At 38.8% G+C, this 19029-nt stretch overlaps 1 protein-coding gene across 1 annotated transcript; it reads left to right on the top strand.

Moving 5' to 3' along the window:
• The first annotated feature begins 2719 nt into the window (after window positions 1-2719).
• BRD7 (bromodomain containing 7) lies at window positions 2720-18266 on the top strand. Its single transcript, XM_075765962.1, has 17 exons — window positions 2720-2887; window positions 3291-3499; window positions 4282-4411; window positions 4807-4864; window positions 6478-6622; window positions 7924-8034; window positions 8373-8557; window positions 9423-9546; window positions 10200-10275; window positions 11204-11311; window positions 11855-11987; window positions 12873-12984; window positions 14199-14255; window positions 15139-15250; window positions 15402-15545; window positions 16629-16772; window positions 17736-18266. Exons 1-17 carry the CDS (start codon window positions 2839-2841, stop codon window positions 17798-17800), a joined length of 1962 nt encoding a protein of 653 aa, XP_075622077.1. The 5' UTR covers window positions 2720-2838; the 3' UTR covers window positions 17801-18266.
• Window positions 18267-19029: the final 763 nt, after the last annotated feature.

Raw genomic sequence — 19029 nt, 5'->3', positions numbered from 1 at the left:
TTAGTCCTGCTATAGGACTGTCTACACTGACAGCTCTTCTGCTATGGCACCAGGCATGCATCATACCAGCAAAGCTTTAGCGATCTTGAGTCAGCTCTGAAAACCACCAGTTTTCACTTTTACTGGGCAAAAGTATAATCTGTAAACAGTGTGATTTGTTGTTGAAAAATAACATCTCATTTGAGAATATGAAAAACCCTTGCTAGGAAACAGGTCATAGTAAGGCCTTTTTTTTATGGTGATATAACAAATTATTTTCAAACATTTAATAACATCTTTTCCAAATTGTATCCAGCCTCTGTGTAGAGGACATTAGGACTTTCATTCTTCCTCTTTCCACAACTGAATTCCCCTGAAATTGGAAGGACTGCCCCAATCAGGGCTGAGAAGACACAATGTTTTGGAAGAGGAGGCAGGGATAAGATTTCCTCCTCTGGTGCTACAGGTAACAGCAGAGCCAGCTGAATATGAAGGAACACAGGCTCGTTTCTCAGGGAAATGACAAGACCCAACAGCAACACTCTTGAACATTGCTGAGAAATGCAGCTTCTTCTCTTTCCAAGCTTGCCCAAGCTGAACTGTGCTTTGAAAGGCTGCGAAAGTGGTTTTGATGGGGAAAAAATACTGATCTTTTAATTGGAAAGGAGAGCTAGAGACAAGGATGGCAAAAACAATGTGTATTCTACATATGCGTGCCTGCGCTAACAGTTAAGAAAAACGATCTTTCTCTGATCCAGAGGACGTTATTCAATGAGACACCTAGAAAGGAAAGCTCTCAATGTTGGCAATATCTCACATTACTTGTTTGCGTATAATTCTCTGAAAATTCATTAAATTCAGGACAAGAATTTAGGAAATATCAGAATAGTCAGGAAACTTCAGATTAGTCAGGAAATTTCAGAATAACAACTGAACAAATGGTCTTGCCATATAACATTTAAAAGAAAAAAAACTTAGAAAGTCTGCCAGTCCTCTTGTGGGAATAGAGGATATAGCAACTTTTTTTTTTCATTCTATAAAACATGTCATTTAAATATTTACTAGTCTTGTATTTTCTACATGTGGCCACATCCCAAGCAAAAGCCCTCTACCTCTCACTAAAGTATGTTTAAGAACATTCACTGCATATGTAATAAGAGTATTAAAGGATCCAGATGTGAATTAGAAAAACAACTGTGTCTATTACAGCTGAATTTCAAACTACTGGAGTAAGATCAAGCAGGAAAGTTGTGGTTTATTCCAGAGCACCACCCACACAATTCTCTGAGTATGTTACCAAATGACAGTAAATCTAACCAGTAAAATGCAAAACAAAGCTGTCGCATCTGATTAAATTCCCAGTGACTGAATGGACAATAGACTTCTCTAACTTCTCGAGCTTTCAAAATAATCCTTGTGTAGATGTACAGCCACATGTATCATAAATTTCTAATTAATAACTATTATTTTCTTTGGCTATAAAACATCACATATGATTCAACAAACTTGAGGAATACATGATTATTGCACAGGAATAAAATTAAAGCTTCTCTTTTGAAATAGACACAGTTTACTTTTGCACTCCAAACTTCACAGGAGTGAAATTTCAAGATGCATTACAGAACAGGTCTTAGCAGAAAAAAATACCTAGGGAGTGTTGTTGAAACAGAAATGACTGCAGTTTAAGCGATATCAGCAAATACACTATTAACTTTGAAAGACTATATAATCGGTGTTATACTCAATTTTGAAAACCATTTGCCTGCTTTGAGAAGTCCTCCCAGACAAGGCAAATGTGTTAACTTCCACCATTTCTAGGAGGTCCTAATTTCTAAGTTATTTTTAACCTGTAATGGACAATACACATATATTTTCCTTAATTTTATAACCTCATTATAAAGGATTTGCTTTCAAGACTGGCAAGCAAGTTTAGGCACTGTAAGGCTGAGCCTGTCGTAGCCTACACTACAGGCACAACCGTCATTGCTACCCTTTCACCAATACCGACCTCAGCATACCCCTGCAAACTCTCCACTCTTCTTCAGGCATACACAGTCTCTGCTCTTCTCACTAGCACAAATTTGGGCACAGGTTCTCAAACTTTTGGGACTAGCGGGCCACTACAGCCATGGCAGGGGAGATTCTGCAGCACAGGCTAGTGTCAACAGAAGAGTATTTAGGCTGAATCCTGCCAAAGCCACTGAAACTCTGCACTGCCCCAGAGACCCAAGGGTAGGGGACAAGAGGGACAAGGCTGCAGGCAAAGCCCACCTCAAGCAGGGAGCAAGGGGCATCTCCAAGGGAGCAGGAGGGGGCTCGCTGGCGGCTGTGTGAGCAGGGTTCGCGGCGTGCTGTGAGGGGAAAGACTGCGGCGGGCTGTGAGGGGACAGGGCGCGAGGGGCTGTGAGGGGACAGGGCGCGAGGGGCTCTGAGGGGACAGGGCGCGAGGGGCTGTGAGGGGACAGAGCGCGAGGGGCTGTGAGGGGTCTAGAGCGGCAACGCTGCCCGAGGAATGGGGCTGGACCGGCCAGCAAGCACCTTCCCCCCGGGCTGAACAAGGCCGGGCACGGCTGAGACGGCTGCTCACGACAGAAAACCGCGGAACCTGCCCCCTCACTAGCACGGAGCACACCACAACGCCCGGCCCCGGGACGCAGCCGCCCCAGCCACGCTAACTGTCGCCCGCCCACCGGGGGCGGCCTCTGCGCCTGCGCCGGCTGCAGCGCCGCTCGCCGTACCTCCAGGCCGCCAGGGGGCGCTGCTCGCCCGCCCTCTTCCTCCTCCCAGGTGCGCGCGGCGCCGCTCGTCGGCGGGGCGGTCTCCGCGACAGCAGCGCGGCCTACCCGGGCCGCCGCCGCCATGGGGAAGAAGCACAAGAAGCACAAATCGGACAAGCACCCCTACGAGGGTGCGTGGGCAGAGGGCTCCGGGGGGGGGAAGGCCCCAAAACGGGCGCTGGCCCTCGGCCCTCACTGCCGCCCGCCCCGCCGTGGGGGCATCGCGGCCCGGCCGAGCCCGCCCGCCGGTGCGGTTTGGAAGCTGGGGGGTGAGGCTGAGGCGGTGTGGGGAACGGGGAGAGCGGCCTTCGTGCCGCCGGTGAGCCTGAGACAGGGAGGCTGCGGATTGGCGTCGGGGCTCGGCCCTGCTGCTGTTTGGGGGAGAAACAGCTGCAGGGTCTGGAAAACATGAGACGTGGTTTAGTGACAACCTGTGGAAGGACTCTGAGGCAGCTCAGAGCTTGGGCTGTGTTATTCGGGCAGAGAGTATGTTTTCTGCGGTACTTACACGGCTTATGCCTCTGCTGTTTTAAGAATATGTAGAAAAGCCACTGAAGCTGGTGCTGAAAGTTGGAGGAAGTGAAGTCGCTGAACTCTCTACTGGAAATGCAGGACTTGATTCCAGCCTATATGATGACAAATCTGAACATGAAAAACACAAAGACAGAAAAAGGAAAAAGAGAAAGAAAGGAGAAAAACAAGTTCCTGGAGAAGAAAAGGAGAAAAGAAAGAGAAAAGTTAAGGTATGTATTGATGCTAGTGCATTTTAGCAAAAAAAAAAAACACCAAACCCTTCAACTTTCTCTAGTCTTCACATCAGAAGGTGAGCAGATGTGACTGTAACTTGTATCCTTAAATTGGAATACATTCAAACTCAGTACCTTAGTTTTGCTGATTCCTTGTCTCTGGGTACTTTTATTAGAAAAAGGTGAGTGAAGTAACTTGAAATTTCTCATCTTTCAAAAAAATATTGGTGAGTATAAAAGCACAGAAAATTAAAAAGGGGAGAAAAATCTGAGTCTAAATAAATCCATTTATTTAAAACAGAATGAAGACTTTACAAGTTCTTAATTAAACAGAAAAAAAATATATTTCCTTCTCAGGATTCTTAACATGATGAGCAATTATAACGCATTTATTTAAAGCATTATGGGTACCTCTAATTTTAAGTTTCCTGACTATTTCTCACTAGTTTTTCCCAAAACCTTCAAAAATCATCCTAGGGGCTTCACTGGAGACAATTATCTGTGCAGAGTCGTTCCTGTCATGCTATAAGTGGCTGTCTCTTACATTTTTTTAAAAAAAAATAATTCTGTGATATATTGCATTGTATAGCTGAATTACTTTATTGTCCAGCAGATGGAGACGGTACCTAAAGAATACAAGGCTTTTAAGGCTTTACAAACTATTATTATTTTTTTAAACTATGTGAGATTGTTTTGAAAAATCCAGAGAGCATTATGTACAGTAATAATGCTGGTTTTACAGGTTCTCTAGGTTTCTATAATAATTTTTCTCTTTCTAGGAGGATAAAAAGAAACGAGATCGAGACCATGCAGACAGTGATGGAGAACAAGAAATGAAGTGTCAGACCCCCATCAGATTGGAATTGCCACCAGAGAAACCATTGACAAGTACTTTATCAAAACCAGAAGGTAGGGAAAAAAAAAGTCTTTTGTTAATTCCAGTTTTCTTTAATTGACTCACATTTTATTGTTTTTTGTTTCTGTAGCAAGTGACTTGACATTTTTTGCCATCTCAGTGTTCTTCCCCATCTCATACAAATATTTGAAATTACATTACTGTTACTACTTCTGTGGAATGGTACCCGGTATCTGTGTCAGAGTGAGCAGAATGTCAAGTAAGGCCAATGAGAGAAGTAGATACCCCATATATGCTGTGGGGTTTGCCACTGTATTCTTTTCATTTATGATGAATTCTCAAGTTGCATCAGTTTTGTTTAGTTGATTTCTAATATCTTGGAAGTTGAGTACCTCTTGCAGTCAGTTCTGTTTCACACCCTTTCTTCCCCCACTTGTTTTTGGTCTAGAGGTGGAGCAGACACCACTTCAGGAAGCTCTGAATCAACTCATGAGACAGCTGCAGAGGTAAATGTCTGTGCTACAGGCTTTCAGAGCTATAACATGAAAATAACATGCATTAAGGGAAAAGGCATATAAAAAGCTGAGTGAAAATATTATTGCTAACATGACTGTTTTAGGAATTTTAGTAGTAGTTTAAGAATGCATACTTATAACTTCTCCTCAGCTTAGGCTTCTTGTAAACACCTCCAGTTTCAAGTACTTCTAAAAAACTTGCAAAAATAGGACAGTTTTCCAGTAATGTGATGCTTTCTAAGAACTTTTTTCAGAGAAGCACAAGAGTTTGGAATGAACTTGTCAAAATTTTTACCTTGAGTTCTCCTATCTTTTGCATTATTTACTGTAAGAAGGAAGTACACACTTGAAAACTTAAACCATATTTGTTTACTGTCTTGTTAACCGGATGTCTTTTGATTAAAACAATCAGATTTGCAGAATTTGCAGTTCTTTCAAGGTTTGAGATATTCTTTCTTGACTTTAAGCATTAAAAAAATCTGTATGTCTTTTGTACAAGAGTGGTTGAAAGATCTTTCCCTTTATCTGTCTTGCCAGATTAAGCTTGCAACTTTGTTCATGAGTTTTCTGTTAACCTTAAATTTTCAAGACCTTGGTGTCAGTTTCAAGAAACTACTGACTGTCAGAAAGTGTGTGTGTGTGTTTTGGCTACCTTTCAATGCGTCCAGAAAGAAGCAGCCACTTCTGCTTTTGAATCCTGTCTTTCAGTTGGAAGCTATTGTGCAAGTGTTCCACAAGTGCTGCAGAATATCTGCACTGTGTGCTTCTGCAGTATGTATAGCTAAATGCTTTTCGCTGTTCTGTGGCAACTTCACAACTTGGTGTAGAAATCCATAAGTCATAAGTAAGCCTCAGGAAAAAGGCCTGAAATGTCAAGGGTTTCACTGGTGTGTGTAGTAACAGCAAGGAACGTTATCAATCATCAGGCCAATCTCAAGCTACAGAGTTCAGTGAAAAGCAAAAAAACAGTGGTTCTGGAGGAGAGATTCTTGCCAGCTTTTCACCTAAGCCTGATCCTAAGGAGAAAATACCAACCAACTGTATTTGATTTTAATGCTATTTCTGCATCTAGGAACATCAGTGTATGCGAGAGATCACCGAAAGTCTTGGGAAACTTTAATGTAAAAACCTATTAATGTTATGTAACCTGAAAATTAACATAATCATAAACACACAAGTTTCATCACAACTTCTAGCAACAAGGTTTCCCTTCTGTTAATTTCAGAGTAAGCAATGAATGACAAGTATACATTCTTATGACATTGCTTCCCTTTATTTTTTCAGTGACTTAACTTTTTTTGAAAAGGCAAAACCTAAAAAAAAAATTTTTTTTTTTTTTTAAATCTCCTTGAGAACACAGGTAGTTATCAAAATGTAGAACGAACTACTAAAATATTTTTGTAGCACTTTTTTTGGTATATGGGTTTCTGTATAGGATCTTTTCAACCTTCAAAAGTGAAAGATTATGCTGATACAAGCCATTTCTAGCTTTATGTTTTTTATTCCTTTTCAGCTTAGTCCTTTCCTTTCTATTTAATTCCAAGCTCAATATGTTCTTTGTTATAAGTTGAAACATAAAAAAAAGTCTTTTCATTTCTTAACAGAAAAGATCCAAGTTCTTTCTTTTCATTTCCTGTGACTGACTTTATTGCCCCTGGCTATTCCATGATCATTAAAAACCCAATGGATTTTAGTACCATGAAAGAGAAGATCAAGAACAATGGGTACCAGTCCATAGAAGAATTGAAGGTAATTCTGTAAATTTTACTTTGACTACAAAGATGTATTATGCTCAATTGACTTCAACTCTAGTATTTTATAAGAATATGAAGATGCTAAAAGAACTAGTACTTCTGCTGGAAGAAAGGTTTCTTGTTAAATTTTTGTGAGCAAATAAGTTCTGGAAGTGAAAGAGAAAACAATTCTGGTTTATAAATACGTGTCTCAAAAAGATGTGGATGGTTTCGGGTTTTATGCAGGATTAAATAGAACCTGTCATTTTGTCCTTCGGCATGTCATTTTAATCTTAAGAGTGAAAATTATAGCATTTTTGTCAGACTGCTGTCTTTTTTTTTTTTTTAACATATTGCCTCTCAGAAAACACAGAGTCTGGTGAATTTGTTGGCTTTGCCTGTCTGTTACTACTTTGTCATTTGCCTCCTGTCCCCTGAGTGCTAGCCAGGCTTATCTAGTCACGTAGGTCCACAGCTAGTGAAGGCAAGATGAGCTCAGTCCTGTTGGCAACAACCACTTAACTCTGTGCTGTAGTGTGTCTAGTGGATTCAAGGGCCTGTTTTGAAGGTCCCTAAAGTTTTTAAAAAGTGTGGGAGTTACTTTTGTTTTCATCAGCAGAAATATTCTCTAGTTCTTTACTGGACTAGATGAGGACCTGAGAACTGTAATTTGTGTGTAATTAACAGTTGAACTTCGGCAGACGCTAGTTAATAGTATTGGCTGTATTTTCTTGCACACTCTTCTTTAGAGGGCCAAAACTTAAGAATATTTCCTGCTGTTTCTGGTTCATTTTTAATTTTAACTTTTTTGTCTTTGTAAATAGCTGAGAATGTAATAAAACATACCTACCTGTAGAGGCTCTGCATTGAGTACAGAAGTGAAGTTTCTAGCTCAGTCATTCAAGAAATGAACTTCAAACAAGCATATGATTCTTTTCTTCATATGATTCTTTTCTTCTTATAATGATTTAGCTGTGAATTGCAGCTTTTCTGTTTTTTAAAGCTAGCTTTATTGTCTTTTTTTTTTTATGTTGCTTCACTTTGTTCTTTTAGTGACTGCTGATTGGTCAGGGACATGGGTAATTTTAGCTAGGAGGATTTCCATTAAAACTTTAAAAACTACAAACAATACTGAACACTTAAGAATACTTTCAGAATATTTATTGGAGGGCTAATTTTAAGACTTGAATCTAATTAAAAATGCTCTTTGAAGTTCTTTTTCCCTTAAGCTCAAGACATTGCATTTACAACAAGGATTTTAATACAGTATACTATAAAATTTTAACTTTCATTCCAAAATTATTAATGTCTATACAGGATAACTTCAAACTGATGTGTACTAATGCAATGATTTACAACAAACCAGACACCATTTACTACAAAGCTGCAAAAAAACTACTGCACTCAGGGATGAAGATACTTAGCCAGGTAACAGAAAATACAAAAGAAAATAACACTTCTTCCTTTTTGACGCCTCTCTCATTCCACTTTTACAGGCATCTCATGAGATTTAACAAAAACTTGCTTAGTATTTGTCAAATGCTTGCATATTAGTGTTTAAATAGTACATTGTTTTAAGACTCATGTTTTAGTACTGCTACCAGATCAGTTATTGAAGAAATATTTGCATTTAATATTTCATTTTCTAAACTGTCTTTATACTTGCTAGTATAAGAAAGAAAGATCTGAAATAAAAGTATCCTCTATGGGTAGGTTAGGAAAAGATTCATTGCAGTAGCAAATAAAAGGATTCTGGTGGTTTTTAGGAGAGAATTCAGAGCCTGAAGCAAAGTATAGAATTCATGGCTGACCTGCAGAAGACAAGGAAGCAGAAGGACAAGATGGAACTGCAGCAAACTGGGGAAGGTGAAAATAGTCCTGGGAAAGACAAAGGAGAACCTGTGGATGGGGACACCAAAGCATTCAAAACACCCAGCAAAGAACACAAAAAGTGAAGTATCATCTCAATAACAATTATAGGGTACACCCATTAAATGCAACTGAAACAAGGTGACTTTTAGGGACTAGTGGATGTGAGTTTCTATCTTTCTGGTACTGCATATACACTAAGACTTCTTCATCTCAGGGGAGTGACTTTTATAGAAAGCATCTTCATATACCAAAAATAAATAGGTGTAGAATCTTTTATGATAGCATCATATTTTAATGTAGGTAACCCTGTACTGCTCATCAACTCCATTCCTTATTTTCTATTTTAGTGTCTATTCCACATAAGTAGTATTGTTTTGGAGAGAGTTTGCAAAAACATTTTAAAACATTTTGATACAAATAACTATATAGTCAATTTCAAGTTCTTTTTTTTTTTTTTGCATAGTAGATGTATTTGAAACATGTAAACACATAGAAATATCTTTCAATATCTAGAAATACCCTTTTCAGTGTTCTGAAATATCTGTGACTTTATTTTCACAGATTTGAAAATACAGATACTAAAATTCAGAGTATCTAATATTTTATTTTACCAGAAATATCCTTGTTAGTTTTCTGAGCACAATGACATAAAATCTGGGAACATGCTAAACTAGGACATTAGTATGGCAGAAGTAAGCTAAACACAGAGACCTTTACAGTTACTAAAATAAAAAAGCATTTGCTGGTATAAATCTTTGTCACATTTTCCCCAGCTATTTTAAATACAGTCATATTAAATGGTGCTGTTTGTTTTTGCCTACAAAACCAGTTTGCATAGTTGGCAGAAACAATTTCTTCACTCTTTTTGTGATACTTGGCCAGTTGGTGTCTGTTAAATCTATCTGTTAAAGCTCGTAACTAAGTTGTGTGGGTTTTACTCACAGGAAGGACAAAGATCTACTTGAGGACAAATTACGAAACAATAGCTTGGAAAGGGAACAAGAACAGATTGATCGTATTGTTAGAGAATCTGGAGGAAAATTAACAAGACGACTTGCAAACAGCCAGGTAAACCTTTGTGTGTTTGGTAACTCCTTTCACTTTTTCATAAACCAGGCTTGTTTAGCATGTCAGTTGAAACTCAAGGTATGCTTTTACTACAGTTTGCACCATTTTAGACATCACTAATCATTTTTTTAACATCATAAGGTTAAAAAAAGGCATATCAGTTGAATGCATGCTGAATTTCATCAACAGAGCAAGTTCAGCTTAAAGTTTTAGAAATTTTAGATAAAGGGGTAGAAAAGGATGAATAGTAGGAACCTCCAGAAAATATCTCAAATCTGACCTGCAAAAAACCCCGTAGTTAGGAAACAGCCACATATCTGATCAAAAGTTATTAATGTTACAGGAGAAGGAACCCAGTTTGGTAATACTGGGCCCATTCAATTTTCTACATGAATTACATATTTTTCTCTCTTGTCCTCTGCAGAAATATCAATATTTATCATAATTTCTTAATTCCTTGTGCATATACCAATAATAAAGGTATCTAGTGAAAATAAAAAAGTTAGAGCAGCACTCACATCGGAGTCTGAGTGATCTTTCCAAATCCGTTTCTGATTCCTACAACTAGGACAGTTTCATTACAGGGTTTTATTAGTTTAAGGACCATGAGTTTCAATTAATATGTAAATTAAAATAGTCTGATCTTATTTCAGTGTGAATTTGAAAGAAGAAAACCAGATGGTACAACAACTCTGGGCCTTCTTAATCCGGTTGACCTTACTGCGGGAGGTAAGTTGGCACGGTTCAGGTAACAAGACACTTTCACCTACCTGCTATGCTGCTTTTTTGCTGGGGCAGATCAGAAAATGCTGGCCAAGAACCAAATGCTTCTTTACAGTGGGATAGAGATCTGGATTTAAAAAGCTGCAGCTGAGGAAGCTCATCGATGGGGGCCAATTGTGGCTGTTGTTAGGAGCAGCTGGAGGGAGCTCAGTGGCTCTGGCCTCTCCTTTTTGCATCAGCTGTCTGTGAGAGCTGCCAGAGAAAGCTTTTGCCCTTGGAGAAGAGATGACCTGCCCTCTGCTTGGGCACATCTAATTCCTGGACTCCCCTGAGGTCTGGTCCGTGGACAGAGTGCAGTATCTGCTGACCCAAAAGGTCCCAGATGTTCCAGAATTGGCCACTGGGAACTGTCTGGGCCCCCGATCATTTTGTCATATCTGTGCAGTGGCACTAGCTAAAAGAGTGCAGGTGCTGGACTATTTAACTCCCAGCTCATTACAGAGCTGAACTGACTAGGTCTAGAATAGGCAGAAACCAAGCTGCAAACTTGACTTCTTCCTCCCCCATGTTTGTGCAGTAAGAAATACCAGCAAGAATAAAAAAAGTGTGTTTTTTCATGTTAAGAATCAGATTGTCTTCAATGATGCAGCCTCTGTTAGGGGAGGATAGGAAGGAGGAAGACTGATAGTGAAAACTTAACATGTAGGTTAAATCTTCTATACTTAACTAGTATTACCGCTTACTTGGTCTGGATTCATGTTTAAGACTACACACAGTCTTTAGTATGAAGCATTTGGAGAGGAAACGCACTTTGAGAGTTGTTTCAGGTTTATTCTGAAGTTTCTGTTTATGAGTATTAAATGAGTTTGGACATCTTCCTATGTCACTTAACTCTGCCTTTATTATTTCTGTATTTTGAAACACCCTATTGCAGAACCAGGTTACTGCCCTGTGAAGCTGGGTATGACAGCAGGAAGACTTCAGTCGGGAGTTAATACATTACAAGGGTTCAAAGAAGATAAAAGAAACAAGGTTACTCCAGGCAAGCGCTGATTTTTTTTTTTTTTTTAACCTAGAAATCCTCCTCCTTATATTAACATATTTTGTTTATCTCATTACTAGCACACAAATAATTTGGAACTAATGTTTTTTTAATGATAAAGCACATTATTGCATGTGTCTGTCACACAACTAAACAGCACATCACAAAGTCTAGCTTAATTTACACATACAAAAGGGGAGGCGTATTTAATAAAATGTTCATCTATATTGAGAAGAGGGGCTATATGAGATAGAAAAAGGTTTCTGCTGACTTTGAAAGAGCATAATGTGGAGCCTGAGAGCCTATTACTGGCATCAGACTGAATTTTCATATTGTGTTAAGGCATACAGCATTGTTAATAAAGCATTTGTAAATAAAAATGCATTTAATGTAGATGTTACTAAAAAATGTTGCAGTGTGAACAGATGGTATTCTGTGAAAGTTTGTTTTCACCATAAGAAATACGTTCCTGAAAGTTTCTTCTCATTTTTGTCTCATACCCACATATCAGAGGTAATAATTAGCACTGTTCTTATTCATTAGTGACATACTTGAATTATGGACCCTATAGTTCCTATGCTCCAACATATGATTCTACATTTGCCAACATAAGCAAAGACGACTCTGATTTAATCTATTCAACATATGGGGAAGACTCTAATCCAGGATCTTTCAGGTAATCAAACGAGGGTGCTTGTTACAACTTTCACGTATAGAAGCAGTTATGTACACCTCTGCAGTATGGGCTATGTCTTTCCCATTGAATGGTGGCACTACTGTCTTTATAGCCTACTGGGTTTTGTTTGTTTGAAGAAACAAATACTTTAATAAAGAAATTTGCCTGTAAAGTGAAATTAGCCAAGATTGAAGGATTTTGATGCCGATAGGAACACACAGTCTAAAATTTAAGTATATTTATGACTAACTCTGAAGGACTGGTGTTTAAAGCCAGGAAGGTATTGAGTGGTACAAATGTTTATACAAACTGGATTTTTTAACATTAATGAACTTAATTACTGCCTTGAGTGAGACACATCTTTGTTAACGTCAAATACTGACCATACTACTGTGGTCATAGTGGGGAAGCTGAGTCCCAGAGATCGAGATTCCCAATGTCATTCTTAAATAGCGAATATACTGCTTGATTTTGATATTATTTACTACAGTAATAATAATTCTGGTTTTATTATTCTTGATTATAAAAACTTCAGAAAGTCTTTTTGTTTTATGAGAATCTCAGACTATACAGTGGTAGAAATTCATATGAAATGTGGGAATACTTAAGTACAGTGCAAGCGCCAAGTGCCTGCAGAAGTTCGCTTTCAGTTTGATACAGCTGCCTGGGACAGAACATTTTTCCTAGTTTTCAGGTTTTTTAGGAGTGGAAGTGGGTTCCTCAGCTACAAAAGGCAGGGATAATTAAACTAAAGCAAGAGATCATTGAGATCAAAATCTGTGCTACTTTGTGTTTTCTCTATGCTGTACATATTGGTTTGACTTTATGTAACTTTTTTCCATTGAATGTTTGGTATGAAACCTTAACTATCTTTTGATCTTTTAGTATTCATGATTTTTTGATGAAGTCACAAGATTATCCTTTCTTAATGGCTGATAGTTTGCTTGATGTCCTAACTAAAGGAGGACATTCTAGAGCTCTCAGAGAACTGGAAACGGTAAGAGTGGATTTGTGAACTGCCTGGGCTTTGGTTTTAGCACACAAGCTATAAAGTTAGAGAAAGATGATGCTGAGCCTATTGATGGGCTCCCTTTCAGTTGGTAAAATTTGAAAGCGAAGACTGATCTTAGTCTCCAGTGAATGGGTTTTTTTGGAAAGTGATTATTCTAACTTGTTATTAATGAAATAATGTGAAAATTAACAAAATATTGTAGATAGAGACAGAGTCACACTGTCACACTCTATCACTTTGCCTACCTGCTCTCCCATTCCTGTTAGCACTAGCTCTGTTCCATTTAGTAAGAAAATATCAATAAGCAATAAGAAATGAGTTGATCATGGACAGCCTTTCTTGTTTCCATGAAAAGTTTATCATGTTCCTAGCAGCCCCTGTTAAGTTCAGGAAAATTAGTAACTAGTTTTTCCATTTGCTTGGTGCAGTGTTTTTAAACTCAAATATGTGCCATGGAAAAATACTGAACAGCTACTCTTCAAATTCTTGGGATATTTCAGTACCTGTATGTGCTAATCATGACTGGAATCAAAGGGGCTGATTTGACGATCTTAACTGAATTGACAATCCAAGAATTAGTTGAGAATCTCCACAAGACAGTTCCTGTTAACTAAAAGAACTGAAAATGTTGATTCAAGTTTCACATCAACGTAAACTAATGAAAAACACATCATAGCCATTTACTAATGGGTCAAATATTAGCTACATTAATACTAGAAATAGTTCATGCATCAAAGATCAGCCTTTAGCCCCAGCTCAGACCTTTGCTTAGCATTACTAGTTTAGCTCTTTCCTAGTACCCAATGGGGACACTGACTTACAGGGTTCAGCTACTACTGTTGCAAGTATTAAGAGAAACACAGTTATGTACAGAAACTGAATACATTCCAGCATCCAGTAATTATCCTTCCTTTTCTTCCTGCCCCCCAGTAAAAAAAAAAAAAATCTCTGATGTGACATCACTAGGGAAAAGGCTGTGGACTTGCAAAGAGCAATAAAATGCATGCTGTAAAAATGTATTTTAGTAAATGTTAGTATGTGAAGAAAGCCCATAAAAAGTTACTAAGTAACTTTGGTTTACAGAGAAAGCTCATCATGCTATTGTATATTTACCTCACTTTACTGCATTTTGTAAGGCTTTACTTTGAACTTAAAAGATTCCTTTTAATGCCACCTTTAAAAATCTTTTCCCTGTTCAGCCACTGGAGGAAGCTGAAGGCCCACAGGAAAGAAGTGATGCAATAAAAGATGTAAAGGTAATTTTTTTCTATATCGATTAAGTGCTGTAACCAACCTCTCTAACGGCACAGTTACAAAACTGCCTACAACTGTGAGGCCTACGCAGCTACACTGAGACTTTGCCAAGGCGTAAATCTACACTGTGTGACGTGTGACAACGGCATGTAGACATTGGGGGAGTAAGTCTTTCCAAAAAAGTTAAGTCTTAAACGAGACTCTGTGTCAAGCGAACTGGAAGAAAATCCTTATATATTTTCATTTGTGATTATTTACGTGTTAGATCAGGTTGGCAGCTATAGTTGTTCTATTCATATCGTAATGTGATTTAGTTTAACATGAACTTGTAGTATAAGCATAAAATATCACGCACTACATAGCTATCTTTGAGAAGTTGTCTCAAGTACCTTGTGCCCCTGGCAGGCATACAATATATCTCTCAAATCATTCCACCCAAACTTTGCTCAAATAGAAAAAGCATAGTGGTAGTTCTAGGGAAAGGGCTGCTCTCCTGAAGGCTTCATCTGCAGCCAGGTCCCAGGCTGGTTTTGAATTTTGGCCTCGAATCTTAGATAAACTCTGATTTACATGAGCTCCAGGAATATTTTCACTTTTTTTTAGTTGGTATGCTGGTCTTAAGTCATTTCATCATTTGTATGCCCCCATTGTTTTTGGCAGGTGTAATTTTCTATCTGAGTGTGAGACAGACTAATAAACTGAGTAAGTGTAGAACAGTAATAGTTTCCCAGAGTGTCTTTTCAGCTTCCCCTCTGTATGTTTACTTTTTTGTAGAGCAGACTAATTTTAACTAACTTTGTGTTCTGATTTTCCCCAATTTTGTAGTTTCAAGGCTGATCTGAATACTACATAAATTATTACTTGCTGCTTTTTTTTTTTTTTAAGATTATGGAAATTGATATTGCTGCCAGGTTGGACTCTGCTAGTAACGACAGACTTACAGCACTAAAAGCAGTTACCAACTTCGGCATGCCGATAGAAGAGTTTGATTCCGAGGGTGAGTTTCCCTGGTACTTGCAATTCTGATACGTCTGTACCTGTCTAAATTTCTCAATCCCTTTATGTAGTCAGCCTTAACCTATTTTATATCATAATGTAAGTAAATACTCTTTCTTATTAGTTAAGACTTACTTTTCTTCATTAAACAGAGGCTGAAATCTTCCAGAGGAAACTTGATGAAACAACGAAGCTTCTGAGAGAACTCCAGGATGCTCAAAATGAACGACTAAGTACAAAACCACCCCCTAATATGATTTGTCTTCTGGGTCCATCTTACAGAGAGATGCACTTGGGTAAATACACTTTTTCTGATCATTCTTGCAGAATTAATCAAGTCTCAACTTATATCAACTCCAGGAACAGCAAAGATTTAACAGTTACAGTGCAGAATACATGCCCCGTTAGGCCCAGAAGATTAATTTTCTTTGTATGAAAAGCCAGATGAAAGTTTTGAACGGTAATTACAAGTATTTCCTCTTTGTTAATAAAATTCCCTAGAACTGACTGGGAGCTTTCTCTGTGCTGTGGGGCAGATGATAGCCAAACGCTTCTAACTCTGTGATTTTTACAGTGTCTTTGAACAGGGGTAGCTTAAGTGTTAACCAACTTATTGTAAGGGTAGCTTTGTTCCAGGTTTTGGTCTAGTTATCAGTCTTTTTTTAATTATACCAATTAATACCAGTCATTTGTTCTTTAACTATTTTGAGCAAAGGTGCTTGTCTCATAGGTCAGTTACACAGCCTGTGTTAATGGCAGCCTTCCAAGACAGGACTGTGAGCAGAGGGTGTCTGTTTTGCCAGTAAAACTAACTTGTGCAACATCAACTACAGCACCTTGCTGTGATTACATAAATTCCCCATTATTGGAGAAATATTGCCAAGTTGGTATTGTACCAAGTCTAAACCTGATCACATACTACCTTTCTTAGAAACATTAAGTACTTACAGCTTTTTTCTTGAAGGAAAACCACATTTGTAGCAACAAGGGTCATGTCTCTAGTTCATGTTCAAAACTAAATGCCGCATCCTGAAAGCCAGGTGTTACTGACACAGCTGCCATGTGGGTGCCACCAGGTCCCTCCCAGCTGCTGTTCTAGTGTAACCCAAGCATCATTAGCTTACTCTTTAACTCGCAGTGTTTCCCGATGGCTGCAAGCCCTGGTCAGCAGCTATTTCATTCCTCCTGGTCGTCTTTGCCATCTCTTTTATAGTTCCCAGTATGTCTTGCGTGACTGCACACGCTGCAACAAAACTCTCCTGTTGCAGAAACATCATTTTAACATAGTTCATTTATACTGGAATTAAACTGGTTACAGGGTGAAGGGCTCATTTTGTGTGTATATATGGCATATAAACACATCCACTTATCTTCTCTAGCGGAGAGAGTAACCAATAACCTGAAAGAACTTGCACAACAAGTGACTCCAGGTGATATTGTTAGTACATACGGAATCCGGAAAGCGATGGGAATTTCAGTTCCTTTACCTGATACAGAAGACAGCTGGGTAGATCTGACAGAGGGTGAGTACACAAAAATTTATTGTTGCATCTGTTCAACTAAAACAAAACCACATCTGCAAATCATTAGACTGGCTTGTGGTAGAACTTGGAGTAACTTAGTTCCAACTTTCAGTTCTTCTCGCCTTTTGAAAACTGTTTCTAATGGAAAGTTGCTCAGTCCAAAATTAATCTTTTGGATGTAGGGAAGTGTGGTTCAACTACATAAAGTAGCTATTTTACCATTCAACTTAGAGCATTGCCAAAGTTTAAAGCTTGGCAATCCATACAAGTTTAGTTTTTCCATTTTGTGTGACGTTACAAGAGAAGAGTTAAAATTCCTCACTTGCTAAACTGAGGACAGCATGCTTCCTCCTCTGCCAGGCTTTTGGCTGTGCACTCCTTTTGCTTAATTTGGCCAGCTGTAGTGCTTTGTCAGTTGACAGCATCACTTAGCTCCTCCAGCCAAAAGTAACTACTGGTCTTGCTGGATCAAGGCATGAGGTCAGTGGGACATCCAAGTGCCAGAACCAGATCTCCCCCTGGTGGCACCTCAGTGTAAAAGCACACCCAGAGTTCGTGTTCCTCCCCAATTTTTGAGGCAGGCAGGAATTTCCTTTCAAGAAACATAATTCACACAACAAATTTACTCAGTCTGTGGTTTAGAAAAAGCTTCAGTTAAGATGTTATTCAATGAAAAGAGCAGGATTACTTCAGTAACTAACTTACTTTTTCAAGGAAACTGCTCAAGAAATTCCAGTTTCAAAATAATTGAGCAATTTCTTTTTCATAGCATTGTACAAGAGAGGCTATGTAACAGAGCCACCTGAAACACAGTATTTTCTTAGAGTGTTAGAGAACATAGAGCTAACTCAGGGCTATCTGCACAAATAGCAAATGACTTTAAGAATACTCTATTGTATATGTATTTCTGTCAGCTAAAAGTTACACATGCTAATTGACCTGGTATCTGTGGGAAACTTTCAGACTTTCAAGAACCTAAAAGGACTGTCACCATCCCTGAAAATGAGTGTGGTCCAGTTACAGTCTGAAGCTTGGGTGAAGTTTACAGCTGTTTGTTTGATTCTATTTAAGAACCAGATAAACTCCCTTCAGGTGCATTCGCTGATCGTGTGTGTATATTGTGTGTTAAATTCCTTTTGTTTATTAAATTTTGGAACTGATGGCATTTGAAATTGAATGGTTTGTATTAGTTACCTCTGCTACATAAGTGCACTAAATTATTTTTTTTTAAAATTCATTATTTTAAAGCACCACTGCAGCATTTAAGTTTTCCTAGATTGTTAAGTGTCTGGAAAAGTCTAAATAAGTGAAAATGTGCCTATATGTGGTGCAGGGAGTCAACCAAAAGTTTCCAAAAGCAATGTATTGGAGATTGTATCAGAATCTAGTTGGGGCAAAAAATCATTAGTATCTGAACATGCAAGTTTCCCTTTTTAAAATTACTGTGTGACTCTTATGATCATGAGGAAGAGAAATAAAACTTTTTAAATAAAACCGATGTAGCCTGATGAATTAACAAAAGATCAGCTGTGTGACACTTTGAATGTGGATGAATCTCCTCTTGGCGAAACAACATCATCTGCTTGTCATATTCTGAAACTGGAGGGCAAGCTTAGAAACGCGTCCTGACGATCAGGTGAGGCTCACAAACACACTTCCTGCCGGTAAGTAAAGATGCCACATTGATAACGTACAGACACTGACATAGACAGTTCTCATTACTTGCTTGCGTATCAGAAGGGAGAGCACATTTAGAGAACTCCCAGCATTAACAGCCAATCGTTCACCAAAACTGCAGCCAAAGCAGCCTGATGCTACAGCCTTCAGACTCGGAGAATTGTAGCACCTCTGCAAGTATTCTGTCCGGAGGCAGCGACTTGCCCAAGCAGTAGGCTCTTCCCTGTGCTCGTCAGTCACTGTCACACAATCAGGCAGTGCTGTACAGAGCTTCTACCACAGATCCTTAACTTTGTAAGTGTTACCCCATGGTCCCTGTACAACCTTGGACTCCAGCAGGAACAACATGCAGTGCTGCATTTCCATCCAATTAGCAATTGCTCGCGTGTGCAGCAGCACAGACTTGCACCAAGAGGTAACTCAAAGGCAAAGCTTAATTGTGAATTCCACCCTGTACCCCCAGTCTTACAGCTAACGTCATCCTTATGTTCCCTTCCTTCCTCCTCTCCAAAAACAGCTGCAGAAAGGTTTAATTGGTTCTAAACTTTCACAATTCTTAAAATTCATTCCAAAAATGTTG

This window comes from Balearica regulorum, chromosome 13 (assembly GCF_011004875.1).
Source record: "Balearica regulorum gibbericeps isolate bBalReg1 chromosome 13, bBalReg1.pri, whole genome shotgun sequence".
In the NCBI taxonomy this organism is placed as follows: Eukaryota; Metazoa; Chordata; class Aves; order Gruiformes; family Gruidae; genus Balearica; species Balearica regulorum.
Note: the sequence above shows the minus strand (reverse complement) of the source record. Positions and strands in the feature narration are given on the sequence as shown.

What these genes read in the sequence shown, in the direction of transcription:
- BRD7 (XM_075765962.1), top strand. Translation starts at nt 2,839, where the DNA reads ATGGGGAAGAAGCACAAGAAGCACAAATCGGACAAGCACCCCTACGAG. An exon ending in GGACAAGCACCCCTACGAGG is followed by an intron (nt 2,888 to 3,290) that starts GTGCGTGGGCAG and finishes TGCTGTTTTAAG; the next exon opens with AATATGTAGAAAAGCCACTG. An exon ending in ATGCAATAAAAGATGTAAAG is followed by an intron (nt 14,256 to 15,138) that starts GTAATTTTTTTC and finishes TTTTTTTTTAAG; the next exon opens with ATTATGGAAATTGATATTGC.